Source organism: Calonectris borealis, chromosome 19, assembly GCF_964195595.1.
Source record: "Calonectris borealis chromosome 19, bCalBor7.hap1.2, whole genome shotgun sequence".
Lineage (NCBI taxonomy): Eukaryota > Metazoa > Chordata > Aves > Procellariiformes > Procellariidae > Calonectris > Calonectris borealis.
The window spans coordinates 1,171,151-1,187,681 of record NC_134330.1 but is presented as its reverse complement, the minus strand read 5'-3'; the positions used below and the strand labels follow the sequence as shown (position 1 = coordinate 1,187,681).

Here is a 16,531-nt window from a genome sequence, read left to right as displayed (position 1 = left end):
ATACTACCTTCTTTCAAAATTAGCTGCCGAATCTTGTGAGAGATGCAATGTGTATCAGAGCAGATGGAGTACCATTTGTTACTCGTAACAAAAATTTAATGTGGCTATTCTAGCTGCAATTTACCGCAGGAGTGCCTGCTGTCATTAAACACAGGAGAGCATCGCTCAGATGCTGAACTGAGACCCTTCAGTAAGGGCTGGCATGCCTGCCTTGGTTTCAGTGAGGGCACACCTTGCAGATAAAGTTGGGTTTTTTCCCCTCCCTCTGTTCTCCTTCATACCGTTGTATGGACAGTGTTGACTGGATGAGTCATCTGCAGTCTCGATTTAAAAGCTGATAGACAGGGAAGGCTTGGTTTTTATTTTGTTTTTTATTTGTATTTATCTTGTTTCTTTTTCCTGCAGCAGTTTAAATGAGACCTGGTTAGATTTCTGATAGACAGTCTTGCAAGGCTGAAATAGTGCAACGTGGTGTTTTATTGGTGACCATCAGAGCATGTTACAGTAAGGTTTGCAAAATGAACCTCACAGGTGGATCTGCTGTAGTTGTAGGTCTGGCTGCATCTCTATTCCTTCTCAGGCTGTAGTAGTGTTACGTTTTCTTCTCAGTTCATAGGCCTTTTAATCTTTCTGTCCAAAGCTAGATGATGGGCTCTGTCAGAAGGCGAGCCTATCTTACCAGGCTTTATTGTCTTGTAGTGATCTCCAGTGCTTTGGGAGGGGTTTATCTTCCCTAGCATAATTGCTCAGTTTCCTATTTATTTTCCAGTAGACCCTATGATTTTAGTCCAGCAGGTGTCCTAACAACTGGTTCATCTTCAGTACCTGTGATTGCAGAGTAACTTCATACCAGTCACAGGTGATGCTGTCTTTTCCTGAGGTCTGTCACTTTGTTCTCTAGCTCCTAACCGAGAGGTGTCTGAGTTGCAGTTGATCCCTTAAAAGATCCAGTAGCCGATGGCTGCTGCTTGCCCAGGCTGTACATCCTACCATGTCAAGATGCACGGTCGCTGGGTATGTGGCATCTTGCCCTGGAGATCTTCATAACGGATGCAAAGACTTGAACAAGTCGTTCTTCTAGGAGCTTGCCCCTGGCGCTTGGAGAATTTTCTAGGCTGGAACATGGATGCCCACAACATAACTCGATTAAGTTGTGTTAAGCATTTCAAATCAGAGAGTCTATCTGAGTGGTGGTGAAGCTTGTTACAGGCCTAGCTATTTGTAATTGTGTTTGAGGTGACAAACCCGGTGTAACTCAGGACGGTGGGAATACGCAGAGAGCCTGGAGCAGCTGCAAGCTGTGGACCACTCATCAGTGCAGAGTGAACTGAAATGTCCAGTGGTGATGTTTAAGTTCACTGTCCCATGGGTTTCTCTGTATACCGTAGTCTCATTGCATCTGACTTCCTTCCCAATCGTGTTGCCCAATGTGATGTTAACCAATGTCTCATGCTTTTTTCGTACACTTCCCTTTGCCAGAGGAGAATGGAATACATAAGGCAGTTGAGGGGAAGGGGGTTGGTAGACTTTTTGTTATTTTCATACCTATTTCCAGTGAGAGGTGGCATAGTGAAAGTATCTCACTTCTATTTGGGACATGAAGAGTTAATATTTTAATAATCAGAAATAAAAGGATGATTTGTTCTACCCTGCTTCTGCAAATCAAGATCCTGTGGCCATGAAAGCTGTGTGGTCACTAGATAGATTAAATGATACACAGCAATCGACTGCATGCCAGTAGTTGGTTAAATACAGCAATTTCTCACATTCTGCATTCAGAGATCAGTTCAGGTTTGCACCTGAACTCTGTATAACTTACATCAGATGCCTTCTTGCCAGTATCATTCTTCACAGGCCAGTGCCAAAATTCCTACAACGTGATTTTAAAAATGAGTAGCAAATAACAGCAAAGTATGACCTCCAGTTAGTCCTTTTCATTGCAAACACCAGACCATATGGAGAAATACAAGTGGGAGAAATGAATGCAGCAACTCCCAAAGATAATTAGGAGCCCCTGCTCAAAACAGAGATCATCAGTAAAAGCAGACTTCTAGCTCATTATATCTTGAGTTGGGTGACCTAGTTCTGCCACAAGGAGTTGAGAAGAGGTTTTGCCTTTGGCTTCATTTTCAGTAGAATCGGGAATTCCTTCACAGTGACATGTGTAAAATGGGGTGAAAATACTGGGAGATATTTCAGTCCTTTGGTTCGTTTATGTACTGACGTTATCTGTAACTTACAAGGTGCTTATTGTTGCAAATTAGACACATGCTTGCATCAGCTGATTTTGGGATCTAGTCTGTCTTTCTGTCATCTCTTCTCCCCCCGCCCCGTTCTCTTGACTCCACACTGACCGGTGGCTGGTCGCAGATGCCATTCACCGAAGAGAAGACTGAAGGAACGCAGTACCCATAACGTTATCTCCTTCCCTTTCTTGCAGGTGTTGTGGAAGCGTGTCTCCTGCACATGCTGAAGCGCAGGGCTGCTGGCTTCCTGCGGACTGACAAGGTGGCTGCACTGTTCACCAAAGTTGGCAAGACGTATGCAATAGCTGGAGATATATGCAAGAAAGTGCAGGAGCTGCAGCAGCAGGTAGAAGGCAGGTGAGGCTGAGGTTTTTTTGTCAGCAGAATTCATGCGATGTGTGCGCAGCATGGAGAAGATACAGAGACTTCTTGGTAAATGCAAAGGGGTCTTTCTTGGCCACATTTTTTAAAGCTTTGTGTCTTTAGCGTCTGTAACTTTAAGGCAAATGTTTTTGTTTCATCAAGCTGACAGCTAGCAAAGAGACAGAGGTTGGGAATTGGGTCTTTGGTGTTTTGTTTTGCTTCTCAGTATAGCGGATCAGCGCATCCAGCCCACACAAAGGAATAAAAGTGAAGAATAATTGGTGATTTTAGAGAGTGCTTACAGTCAGGGTATGGTGGACCAGTTTGGACTGTTGGTGGGAAGGAATATGGGTGGCAGGTTCAGGGATATGGTTCAGAGGAACTGAAGAACAGACTGACTGGAAAAGCTGTTTTGGCACGCTCCTTGCCAAACCAATAACAGATTGTGGGTATTATGGTAGAAATAGTTAAGTTAATGGATACAAAGAATGATAGGAAGAAGGATGAATTCAAGAAGAGGCGGTCAGCAGTGAGAGGCTAATTATAGGAAAGCAGTTAAGTACATGCTGGACTTGAGCACAACTGAATTTGCGCTGGAGTCAAGGACTTGAGATTGCTGAAAGTCCTAAACTTCTTGCTAGTGGTGAGTAGTGCAATTAAAATTTTCCATGTGGTTCTGCTGACTGAGTCACAGTGCCTGAGCCTGTGGGATGTGTGTCTTGTATTGTAAACTCAGGACAGGAGATTTTTTTCTTCTGTTTGTAGATGGTAGTGCAGTGGCTCTGCTAAGCCTTAAGAGGTCTTTGTACATTGTAGGAACTTTTAGCCTCTTGATCAACTTGCTGTTGAAGGGCTTTGTCAAGAGAGCTTGACTTCAATTTGTGTTGCGTTGAAGTCTTCAGTTATTGACAATTGTTTAAACTAGCACTTATACTTACATTTCTGTGTAGTTTTCTGGCATTTATCTTTATTAGACTTCTAAATATTAGACTTCGTTATGTAGTTTTTAACAGGCATGTCCTATTTTTGATATATTTTTTAATTGTGTGCCTACTGATATAGACTGGGATTTTATTACTTTTAGTTTTTTAGATGTTGAGAAGAAGGATGCTTTCTATTGAAAATTCCCCAGCCTTCCTCCTTGGTTAAGAGCCCACATGAACTCTACTCTAACCACCAGAGACCTTTGGCTGTGTCCTCTAACAGAAAGGAGGAAATGAACTTAAAATCTGTGGTTTCTCGTCGAGAAATTTGGTGTGGTTTTCAGCTATTAACAACCACAAATTTTAAGTGCTGTAGATAATATGTACAGCAAGGAGACTCTATTAGGAAATACTGCAGGGGGTGGACTCGCTTCATTGAACGTACAAAATAAGACACAAGTGCTGTAAGCAGTCTAATTGCTCCTGAGGCTATGGCTTAAGAAAGCCCCTGTTTAGGGTGCCATTAAACACATTTGAATTCCTCTGATGTTAATGGTGTCACATGTATTTCTTGACTTGGGATTGTCACTGCGTGTGTGTTGCCTTGTAGAGGTTCCGTCATGGCCTAATGGAGGACTAGGGACTTTGTAAATGCGGAGAGGAATTACAGATCTCACTCAAGACAGCATCCAACTATTGTATTTAGTCTTTGTAATTGAACATTTTCCTGAAAGGGGACCTGAGTGCTGTCAAAGAAAGGATCATTTGATAACCTGGATTTTTCTGCTGCAGATTGTTGAAGACATCAGGGTTTCTCTTTAGGACATTAGGACATTAGGACAAAATTGAACCTTCTTTTCTGTTGTTTTAAGGGGCAAATTTTCTGGGAAGGAGATTAAGAGGGTTAGTCTTCCACTGCCAGCCCTATGCAGTGTATGGAGAGCCAAGGAAAACCTGCAGTACTGTGCAGAAGTAGGAAGCTCTCCCAGTGCTCAGCTCTATAGTGTACCTTTCTCCTGCAGCTGCATTATATTGCCTGACGCCGGAGTATGGACCCATCACAAGATGTCATCACATGCTGTGGCAGGGCTGGCACAGCTTCACCACCTGCTATGCTGTGAACATGGGGCTTAATTGCATTATATACTTTAGGAGGAGAGGATTTGGGGCAGTGCCCCACCAGTGCTGTCACAGGAGACTCCGTGTGGCTGGTACCACCTTACAAAATTGTGCATTGTGACTTGTGGCTGCATGTTAGGCATTCAGTATGGAGCAGTGTTGTCATCTTGTCTTACATAACGAATGCCGCAGGCAAAGCTAGCGGGGAGGGAGGAAGGGAACACAAATTCACATTTCAGCTAATTTGCTAGGCAGCAGGAATGAAAAACGGAGAGAACGAAGCCATTTTCATTTTTGTGGGCCACCTTTTAGAAACTGGAAGGCTCTAGGCAGCACATTCAGCTTCAAAATCAGTCTCTGGTTCCAAATCTGTTCAGGCCATTAATTATCTCAACATTGGCAAGTGATAATTTGTGTCCGTGCACCAAAGAAGTGAAGGGAGCATTGCTGTCAGCATGAAAATGTATTTTGGATACCAGCACTCAGTGGATGAGAGGTGGATGCTCGCCGTGGCAGGACACCCAGGGTGGATAAGAGCATGCATTTTGGGCTGAGAAGGCACAAAACTGCTCCTTGGCATGACGCAAATTTCAGCTCCAACCACATGAAGCTGTGCAGTGGCATGGCAGGAAGCATAGCATACTGGGGTCTCCAGAGGAAAGTACCATCCTGTTCATGCGGCAAAACACCGTCCCACAGCGTGCCTGGGGCACAGCATGCCACTGTCCCTCGTTGGACTGGGGTCAAGTAGATTTTCTGGGCAGCAGATAGCTCCACAGAAAGGAATGACAGCTTCCTGCGTGGTTCAGAGACCACTGTGCTGAGCAGCCCCCGCGTTCTTGTCGACAGCCGCACTTGGGAAGTGATTTTGCTTTGTGTAGCTAGCTTGCCATCCTGCCACTAAAAGGCAGCATTAAGCTCCCCGTTTCTGAGGTGGACCTGTTGCTGTGCTGGCTTATGCTGCAGGAACAAGCAGGGGGTCTTGGCTGCAAGCAAGCTCCCAGCTGGCTTTGGATGCTCATTTGCTATAGTTCTAGTTTCTCAGTTTGATGTTGCTTATCTCTTAGTTGTCTTGTTGTCATTCTGTAGGTGGTAGGAGATAGGATCTCACTGCCAAGGCACTAGCGCAGACTGTGCTATAGCTATATATGGTGCTTTACAGAGAGAATAAAAAGATGAGCCTGTGCCCAAGGATTGCCTGATGATGGTATGGCAGGAGGTCCCTGGAAAAGCTCTGCCTGTGTTACCTCAAATCCTGCTCCATGCTGCTTGTCTCAGTGGGAATATCTCATGCTGAAGCAGCTGTGTGTCTTCTTGGGGTCGTGGCTAGCTTCTCCCAGAGAAAGCTGGGAGACAAGAATCCTCTTTTTACCACCTTCCCTGTGGCTTTCCCAACTAAGTGTGAAGCTCTGTTTGATAAGAAACAAACTTCTTGTCATCAGGTGCGACTCGTTTTCTGCTACACTTTGCATTTTGGTGGGGTTTTTTTGTTTTTTTCCCATTCTTTTGGGGTATATGGTCTGCAATGGATTTACAGCTTATTCCTTTCAGACTAGTATGTGGGAGTTTTGGAGGAGCTCAAATGTTGGGCTTTTCCTAAAGCTGCAGAAGCAGAGAAGATATTTTTGGTAGGTGACTACCTAGCCCGAGGCACCTAATACAGACCTGTTTGGGGGTTTTTTTAGAGCTTGTTTAGCATCTGTCTGTGACTTGGATAATCCTTACAGACTTCTGCTATTCATAACTCAGAACTGAGACATCCTAAATCATTAGTTAGAGCCAAGATTTTCAGAAATCCCTGATAATGGACTGACTAAAACTCTGCACCCCAGTGGTAGTGAGTGCTAATGTGGTAATGTAGACAGCTAGTATACAGATACGCATTTGTCAGATACATGCTGTGTATTCCGACACCTCTCCATGCAGTCTTTCACTGGAGAGCTTTCTGTGAGAAGAGTCTGAATTCTGACTACTTTTACTTTATCTCCTTTTGCAGGAAAAATCAGCCGAATGGGCAGGAACCCCTCAGGAGGCAGGGATCAACCACAAGCAAAACACCTGTCCTGACACCTCAGGCCATCAAACACATATGGGTTCGGACAGCATTGATTGAGAAAGTGCTCGACAAGATTGTGCAGTATATTGTTGATAACTGCAGGTAAGGAAGGAATCAGAAGCGCAGGGATTTGTTGGACTGATGTGATTAGGATGCAACAAGGGATTTAATCAAAAGAGTTCTTCAAACTTCTGTGATGCACACTTCTGGCAGGAAGAAAACCAGACATTTAGAAGAAATTGTACTTTCGTTTTGAATCATTGACATGTTTCAGACTCACAAAAAATGTTAACAGCCATACAGCTTTCCAGAAATCAGCTGAAAAACTAACTTAGAGTTTATTAAGGACTTCTTTTAATTTTTTCTAAAGTTGGCAATATTGAACAGTGCTACCATAGAGAGTGATGCATTCGGAAGCATGTGAAGCCCTGATCCTTTCCACTCACTTAGGCACCTCAGGTTTCAGTAGATATTAGATGCCCAAATTCTAATGGGACCTAGACCTCAGCGACTTAGTGGAATAGAAGTGTCTTCTAATAGGTCAGGAGTGCTTAGTTCACTTACATTAGTTAAAAATAATCCTTTGGAATTTTAGGAGGTCAGGGAAGAAAATGCCCTTTGTAGGTAAAAGAAGAAATGAATTTACAACAGGAGGAGTTAATGACATAAACCCTTAGGGCTGTGAAAAAAGTTTTTTTAATCATGTTTCCTTTTTAGAAAATTCAAGTTTTGTGTAAAGTGAGTCTTCCCTTGCAAAACCAGAGAAGAGCATCAATGCTTTATGGATGTAATCCACAGGGACTCTTTAAGAGGAAAAGACAAGTCCTCTCTCTTCTATGACATACTCTATCTACTCTATCATCACTTCCTACTGTCGAGCATTAGCTTTGGTTTCCCAAGAGGTGGTTCTTAACTCTGCCCTTTGTGCCTTCCTACCCTCCCATAACTGATAAAGAAGAATTAAGGGGCACACTGGGGACAATTTCCCATAAGAAGAGAATGGTAGGAACCCTAAAGCTTGATATGGTCCCAGAAAAGTACATCTGTACCCCCTGCCATTGCAATTTTTCGCAGTGGTTGTAATTCTGCACTGGGGGGACACATTCTTGGCTGTCCAAAGCCCATGGGTCTGAAAAAGGAAGAGAGCTAGGGCAGAGGAACTTATTCTCACAGTATTTTCCAAGTTTGCATTACTGTTTTCCTTGTCATCAGCTTTATTTTCATGATCTATCTTGCCACTAAAAAGAAAGAGAATGGAAGAAAGGTCTTTGTGCTGTTCAAAGCAAATTGTTGCTCTGGGATATGTAATGCCAGTTTGTTTTAAGAGCTGTGTGCACAAGAGACAGTGGGAGGGTTGGCTGTGTCCCAGAGACATAGTTAATGAAAGCATTTTAGTCCAATGTATCAATATGTCTGCTGATACATGGATACAAGGATTTTTTAATTACTTTTTCCACGTAGTTCACCTGGAGACATGACAAGAGGTTCAGTCTCAATTGTTGTATTGTAGATGTTCATCTTACTGCCTTCTCCATCCATTCGAATGAGTTAGGATCAGGTCCTTAATTGCAGGTGTGTGATTTTGAGAACCTGACTTAGTGAATAAAACAAACCTCTTCATAAGGCTTGTTCTCATGCATTTTTGTGACATTACTGCTCAAATGCTCCATGTTCAAGTCCTTCAGCAATTCTGTTCTTGAGGAAGAGAAGATGGTTTAGAGTTTGAGCCCCATCTAGTGGAAGAGACAGCAGAGGATAATGACAGTTCAAGAAATTTGGGTGTTTTGATTTTTTCACTATGTGGTTTTACAAGTCAGCTTTGCCTGCTGTGATGGGAAGACTTTGGGGTCATTGCAAGAACTACTATTTGTAGCAGTTCATTTTTCTTGACAAGTGTTTCAAAATCATTCCTCACAGATGGAAGAGATGTTTAAGAATGTGTGGATCTCTTGGTCTCTGTAGAAAACTGACAAAATTGCTTGCAGAGTGTTATTGTTTGTCTCCATATTGCATTAGTGCCCAAAGCCCCAAATCAAATATACTGGGTAAACACATTTAGCAAAAGGCAAGCTCCTGCCTCTCGAGAGCTCAGTTCAAAAATAGATGAGGCAGAATGAGCATACTGAGAGGAAGTGGCTTGCCTGAGATTACACAGCTGATCGGGGCAGAATATGGATCCAAAGTAGGGGTGGTGGTCATCTTGTTAAATATAGAAGTCTGGAGTGCAGGTTCATTGAACTGGTTGTTCTAGGCTCCCTTTATGGTCCGTGGATATCTATTAATGTTATTGATATAGTTTAGGAAATTATCTAATTCTAAAGCAGATGTCTAAAATGGGATAAATTAACTTCTCCATAGCTTTCTTAGATATATTTTAATGATCTTTAAAAATAGTTCAGGACACACCATGTTGTAAAAGCCTTCTTTACCTGAAAACCCGACACAACATTTCTTCTTTACAAGATCAGTAGGTGAGCTGAGCCAGTCAAGCTCCATTACAGCTTTTAGAGGAGATGCATGCATCGGTGATTTCTAGGTAATCCTAGCAACTGCTTTTCCTCTACCTGTCAAGTTCAGAAAATATATGGGGTTTGGATCCCTTTGGTCCTGTCTCTGGCTGTTTAGATACACAGTTTTCTTAATGGCCCATTGTGTGAGAGAGTGTATTTGATAATCACAGCAAAATTCCGTTGCTGGAAATTTTGTGTTGGAACTGTAACTAAAAACAAGCTTTGAAAATGTGTTCTGCTTCGCTATGTGCACAGCGCTCCAGATGTACAGCCTAGATCCTGTTTTCAGCCTTGGTAAAACTCTTAGAACCCTAAACTCTTAAATCTTCCCTTTTATATAGGTCATTTAATTGTCTGAATTTGCTCTTGAAATGAGTTTTTATTAAGTATGAAGTCTGACCTGGAACGTGACTTCAGTCATCATGCTTCCCCCTGCACACACAGTCGACTTCCACTGGACTACTGGGGGGCCCACAGCAAATGCTAAGGAGTTGTCAGGTTAATAGCAGCCTGTCCAGCTTCTCTGCCCTTATCTCTTTTGCTTCCTTTGGCATGCTTTTCTGGTAAGCAGTAACGTGTGATATTTTTAAAGTCAATGGCCTCATGCTACTAGGAGGCATAAGAGCTTTTGAAGATAACCGCCAGTGGTTTTAACTGGACTCTGATCTTCTATTCCTAGTAAATATTATGAAAAAGAAGCTTTACTGGCAGATCCTGTTTGTGGCCCAATACTGGCTTCTCTCCTAGGTAAGTTCTTGCAAAGTTACTTCTTATGCTAAAGAAAATAAATTGTTTCTTAAAAAATTTTGTATTATGATAGTGTTAGTATGATATGTTAGGTGATTTTTCTCTCTAGCATGTAGTTTAACTATTTATAGTAGAGCAACATAGAAGATGTTGTTTTGTTGCTTACAAGAGCAGTCATCTGTTTTTATTATTAATTATTGGTTGGATCAGAGAACAGAATGGGAATGGCTTTTTACTGAATGCTTGCTAGCAGATTGTAACTACTAATGCTGCTATGGCAGGGTATTGTGTCCTACAAGAATATTTTTATACAGCCCTAGATAATAGGACCTGATGTGTTGTTATATGTATTGTCTATATTATGGGCTGATCCTGTAGGATCATTAAATGATCATTAATATTCACTTGGCTTGAGAAGGAAATCTCACCTTTAGTGCTTGGCCAGCAGGATAAGACTAAGTACGTTTCTGAACAGACTCAGAAGTTTTCTCTCGGGCTCTTTTCTTAGTTGGACCATGTGCTCTGGAGTACACCAAGCTAAAAACAGCTGATCACTATTGGACAGACCCTTCAGCAGATGAGCTTGTTCAACGACACCGGATTCATGGAGTACACGGCCGCCAAGACTCTCCTTCGAAGCGCCCAGCCCTGGGAGTAGGTATTTACTGTGTAGCTCTTTCTGAGTTAAGGCACAAGTTGACAGTAAAACAACCCCAGGAGGGAGAGATCTAAATTTAGAACAACCTTTCTTTTCTCTTCTGTAATGGAGCCTTTATCAAAGATTAGAAGGCCATTTGGGCCCAAATGTCCTCTTTATCTGTATGTAGAAAAATTTGAGATCCAAGACTAAATTCTGTGGCTTTTGACACTTGTGATCAGACCGGGTAGTTCAGAAGAAATTATGAGCTACCTTGGCCAGGGATGAGTAAGAACCCAGGTCATTTCTCTGCAAGTCTCCAGAAAGAAGTTCCACTCTACAGAGATGGGTCTAAATGGAACTGTTCCTGTTTTATTGGCCTGCCGGTACAGTCATTCCCGTCCTACCTGATCTGTCTTGACTGTGTTTGTGCGTGTGCTAGATCCGGAAACGACATTCAAGTGGGAGCACGTCAGAAGATCGCTTTGCTGCTTCGGCAAGAGAGTATGTGGAGTCTTTGCACCAGAATTCCCGAACACACCTCTTGTATGGGAAAAACAACGTCTTAGTCCAGCCGGTGAGTACATTGAGTTTTGGGCCAATACACACAGCTGCTGCCTGGCTGTGACTTGCGAAGTCAGTAGTATAGGTAAGAATATAACCTAGGCTTGTCAAGTACTCGCTTAATGTCTTGTCCTCAGGACAGTGCTGTCTTCCCACTTGACTCTATTATGCTGAGGTAGATTAAGATGTGACGAATGCTTTTACTGCCTGACCAATGTGAATTGTGAAGTGGACATATAGGTAGGAACAGGCATACTGGACTGTATTTCATGAACCCTGTGACTGTACTGTGTTTTTCCCCTTCTTTCTAATAGCAGTATTAAATACTAGTACTTTTGGTGTTAAGAATTCCGTCAGCACTGCTCTGGAACTTGTAGGGTGTAGGAAGAGTGGAACATGACAATTATAGTTGTGCACCTGAGTCACCTGGATTGTCCGTTTCTTGCTTCTGTGAACAGAAAGACGACTTGGAGGCAATCCCTGGGTATCTCTCCCTTCATCAGTCAGCAGATAGTTTGACTTTAAAATGGACTCCAAATCAGCTGATGAATGGAACCCTTGGAGATTCCGAGCTGGAGAAAAGGTAGCCATTGCATTCAGGAAAAGATCGGAAGCATTCACAGTGTTTATTTCTTGTATACTTGGCAATATGACATAAGTGCAACAAGGCTGATTTCATTGAAGGGCTTCTGAATAGTGCGTAAGTTGAGGTGTCAGGCAGCTTGGGTTCTGTTCCTGTTTTGCCACAGATTAAGCAACTTCCCAAAGGTCCTGAAATGGACTTGGATATACAACCTTTTCAAAAGGAAAACAAAAGTCCACTTTTCCAGGTGTTTGGGAGAAAAGGCTCAACACTACCTTCCATCATTACAATTCTGGTATCTCCCTTCAGAGGGTCACAAATCCCTTGGCAAGCATGGCTAATTTCAACCTCAAAAAAGAGACCTGCAATGTCATTGTCTTTCGTTAGATCAGTTATTCATCTAATTTGGCATTCTGCTTCAGTGGAAGGACAGGTAAAGTCTTGAACCCGGCAGGTATGTCTCCTCAGAGAATGCTTCCTTCAACCCCAGAACAGTGTTCACGAATGCTTAATCCACTCCATTCTTTTTCTAAAACTTGATGTGTATTTTTTAATAGAACATTAATGAAGCCCTCTGCCCTTGCTTTTATTGCTAAACTCTGTCAAGGTTGTTCTCAGAAGGGTTTGGAGCTGTTTCCAGCTTAAGCCCCAATGAATTTACATGCTGCTGCCCATAAATCACATGTGCCAAGACAGAACTGAACCCGGCTGTCCTGAAGCCCAGCTACAAGACCATCACGACATCTGTGCCCCAGGCATTTTAATCTTAGCCAGAGCATTGTTGTAACCTCGTATGGGCGGTGGCGGGGAGGTGAAGAGGGAAAGGGAGGTGAGGGAAAGACTGGTACCAGATGTATCCACTGTGGAGAACTAGTTCCTTTGCCTTTTACTTGACTATTAATTTACCTTACTGGACCAAATTTAATAAGCAGTTATTAACTTAGCAGAGTCTTTTTATTGGGTGCTTGGAACCGCAAGCACTCCTGAATATGGAAAAAAAAAGTTTCCTGCACTTTTTCCTTCCCTATTAGTGTTTACTGGGACTACGCGTTAATAGTGCCACTCAGCCAGATCGTCTGCATTCACTGCCATCAGCAACGTAAGCATAAACCTTCTTCTCATGGGGGTGCTCCCAAAGCCCCGTTCTGCCAGGTGAATGTTATTGCTGCTAATGCTGCTACCATTTTACATGGTGCCTGTTAGGGGTTTATTGCAAAAGGAGGCAGACCATTTTTCTTCTTCAGATGTCTTCACTGAAAGGCCTGGTAAGAACTCCTCTGCCTAACACTGCTCCCGTTGTCAACTGCTTTCTATGTTCTTTGCTTTTTCTGTGTGCATTGTTTTTTCCGAGTCATCTGTGCAGAACAGCACTTCCGGGAAACTGTCAGTGGCAGGTATTAAACGTAGAAACTTTGGCTCTATTAAGCATGATCCTCCGTCCATTGACCATTACAAGAAAGGAGAGGGGGAAAAAAAGCAGGTCTGTCAGCCACGTCTGTAGTGGGATCATCAACCTGTAGAAGGGAGTGCGTGTAACCAGAGGCGCCCTCTGACCATCCAGTTCTCAGTAGCCCATTCTGCTAAATGTAAGGAGAGGAATCTGGAACAAAACGTCTCTCACACTGCTTTGCCTTACCACAAGCCTTAAGTCAAAATCGCGGAGCAAAGACAAAGAACATTTAGAAATTTTATTTGGAGTCAGATTTGAGTTACAGTTGGACTAAGGACCTTTTGAACTAAAAGCCTGTTTTAGAAGACAGTTTATCTATATTGTTTTAAAATCCATAAGCAGGAGAGCCACTTGAATGATCACTTCTCCTCCTTCAGTGTCATTAACGCTTCTAACTCGTTATGGACATACAGGGATGAGTGTTGAAATCTAGAATCCTAGCTGGTAGAGGATGGCAATTGCAACGTTAGTTCAGGTCCATTTGCCTCACTTCAGTCAGCTTCCCCAGGACACTTTGTGCCTGCCCAGTATTTCACTGACTGGTCAGATGCATCGCCACTCTGCTTTGTGGCAGTTCCTTAGGAAAAGGGGAATTCAATGACAGGCGTGAAACATGGCAGCCTTTGTTCTTCACTGAGAAAGCTGTTTCAGTAACAGGTGCCAGGCATATATCATTTTTGTTGTTTGCACAAGATGACAGGCACTTGGCGGTCCTGCCACAGCACCTAGCTACCAGACTGGAATTTGCACAGCCATGCTGCGGAACACATCCTGCTCTTGGCGATCCCCCCTTTACCCAGGTGGCTCCAGATGCCTCATTCATTCAGTTTTGGAAAAGGAAATTAAGAACCTAATTCACTTATATTCTTTTGAAAATTGTACAAGATGCAGATTATTATGCTTAAAAGAGTATCCGGACCCCAGGGTGGTTTTGCTTATTTGTGCTAAATTTCTAGTGACAGTGAAGATAGATGAGAAGAATTTACAACAGGGAATGTGACTTGCTAATTCTCACAAGAATAAAGCTGACAGCCTCTGGTTATATCCATTAGGTTGGTTTTCATTCTAAATTGTGTGTCCTTTGTCAAGTTATGTCATACACCAGAGACTTAGTTTAGTTATTCCTTTATTATTTATTATATTAGTGTTCAGAATCACTTTAAATGTTTCTGCATGAGGCCTCACAGTTTGCTTGTATCTTGAGCTTCTTTAGGACTAAAGGACTGAGATCATCCCTAGATTGCACTATGACTTAGTGAGGTTTATTTATCTTTTTAGAGATGATCACAAATAAAATTTACTTAGAAGTTAAGAGCAAAAAATAGAGGTTCTGATGTAACAGTGTGGACTCCCCTTGTCCTCCTTCGCAGCAGAAAGCAGATGGACATTAGTCTTGGTGAGTCAGGATGGAACTCAGAGACCTCCGCTGCACTTCCCCCAGGGAGGTCACCTCCTCGCATTTCTTTCCTGTCTGGAAAATGGTCTTCTGCCTCGTGGTCAGCTGGAACCACCACTTTGGTCCCAACAGGGCAAGGTACTGCCTTTTCTGATGAGCTGCTTGTAGTAGGTAGGGCTGATCTTAATGTCTTTGTTCTACCAGCATCTTGCTCCACAGAGTCTGGGCATTGATTTCCAGCTGCTTTATAGTAAAGTGGGAGGCAAAATAACTCCATTTAGTTCAATTTGATTCTTATACAGATAGTCTATAAAAATTGTTCTTACCTTCATTACCCCATTGAGCAATGAACTGGAATCTGCTCTTGTATCAAAATATGAACCCAAATGATAGGGACTGAGACTCAGATGGACTGGGACATACTTGCTGTCAGAGGCTTGGATTATTGAAGAAGCTTGTACTCCCATGGATTACAAGAGCGAGCTGTGTTTTAAGTACACAGAAAAGTTGTATTAAGTACCCCTAAACTACCTCTTCTATGTGATTCTCCTGTTGTTTTCTCCCTCACCTCCTCCCGACATTGAAAGTTTAGTTTTAAGATTTAAAGTGCCAAAGGTCTGAAGTACTTCATTTGTTGTGCTCTGCTAGTCATTTGTAACTGAATGTATGGAATCATTATTTCCTCTAGGGTAAGGTATTTCCAAAGCTTCGAAAACGGAACAGCAACAAATCAGTGGACCTAGAGGAAATGCCAGCTGAAGACACTTCTACAGACTATGTGTTCAGAATTATCTATCCAGGACACAAGCATGATAACAGTAAGTGCCTTTGTTCTGCTTTGTTAAAAAAAACAAACAAAAAACCAAACCAAACCAAAAACCTAACAAAACCTTGAAGTAATATCCTGGGAAGTAACTGAAGGTAACAGACAAGCCAGGTTTTTGTGGAGGGAAAAAAAACCTATCAGAAAATTTTATTGTGCGATAATTGTGATCAACAGGTACAGCTTAATGTAGGTTTCCTTAACGCAGTGAAACTTGGTATCTTAGTGGAAATGGAGTTGAGGTGGGGAATCTTACTTACATTTACTCTGTGTTTTGCAGAGGAAGTTTTCAAAATACTCCCCTGGGCTTGCAAACTGAGACTAAAAGCAAAAAGATTGCTTGACTAGCCAAGAGCAGTTTTGCTCCTGAAGTGAGGATATTTTTATTGGCCACACTGCTTACTCATAACGTTGTTATTAGAAAAAAAAAAATCCATAACTCTTGAAGTACCCCAAGAACTCCCTGGGCTAAGTTTTCCTGGCTTGGAAGCAAGAACTTAACAATGGATAAATAAAGGCCCTTCCAAGGAAACTAAATTAATTCCCAAGCACCAAACCACCTCATGTCATCAGTGAAAACAAATTCCTTACATGCAAGAAGGCATTTGAGCTAGTTCTCAAACAGCATGTTCGGTTTTATTCTCCTTGGCAAAGAAGCAAGAATTTCCCAGGAAGATCAGACCCTAAAGTTTACAGGGGATTTGGATTTACTGCTCATATTGGGACTTACTGCAGCTGAAAAAGCAGAAATCTCAACTGAACCCTCCTTACCCCAGGGGACTGAACCACAATGGTGGCCATGCTTTATTAGGGCTTCTGGATTTGCACAGGTAAGTTCATGCACACACCAGCAAAAGCATGTTCTGCCTTTGCCTGAATCAAGGGGACTGCAGATTCTGTGGGCACATTCAGCACAGACCTGCCTGTTGAGTGCAGGACAGAGAGAGCTGGCTCCTGCCTCGGGCTTCCTTAGGAGGAGGCCTGTACTTGCGTGTTTGCAGTGCCAGACAGAGCTGGGGAGCAGAATGTTTGCTGTCCAGATGCATCTGGCACAGGTTTCAGAGTGGAAGAGAGGGCACCGCATTGATAAGGGCATGGTGAAGGAGAGAAGCTA

General features: G+C 42.7%; 1 protein-coding gene and 1 long non-coding RNA gene across 7 annotated transcripts in view; one reads left to right on the top strand and one right to left on the bottom strand.

Annotated features, from left to right (window-relative positions):
- The window catches only part of SGSM2 (small G protein signaling modulator 2), a 65,697-nt gene that overhangs the window by 28,043 nt on the left and 21,123 nt on the right, over positions 1-16,531 (top strand). For 3 of the 4 annotated variants that reach the window (XM_075168220.1, XM_075168219.1, XM_075168218.1), the window contains exons 3-11: positions 2,441-2,603; positions 6,648-6,809; positions 9,897-9,964; positions 10,473-10,618; positions 11,044-11,178; positions 11,624-11,748; positions 12,780-12,847; positions 14,572-14,732; positions 15,283-15,412. In XM_075168220.1, the coding sequence (XP_075024321.1) occupies positions 2,441-2,603; positions 6,648-6,809; positions 9,897-9,964; positions 10,473-10,618; positions 11,044-11,178; positions 11,624-11,748; positions 12,780-12,847; positions 14,572-14,732; positions 15,283-15,412 (1,158 nt within the window). Of the gene's footprint in view, positions 1-2,440; positions 2,604-6,647; positions 6,810-9,896; positions 9,965-10,472; positions 10,619-11,043; positions 11,179-11,623; positions 11,749-12,779; positions 12,848-14,568; positions 14,733-15,282; positions 15,413-16,531 lie in introns of all 4 variants that reach the window. The other variant, XM_075168217.1, reaches the window with a different exon arrangement.
- The window catches only part of LOC142090422 (uncharacterized), a 28,483-nt gene continuing 25,374 nt past the window's right edge, over positions 13,423-16,531 (bottom strand). For all 3 annotated transcript variants that reach the window (XR_012676526.1, XR_012676528.1, XR_012676527.1), the window contains exon 9: positions 13,423-14,837. This is a non-coding gene — a long non-coding RNA (uncharacterized LOC142090422). The remainder of the gene's footprint in view (positions 14,838-16,531) is intronic.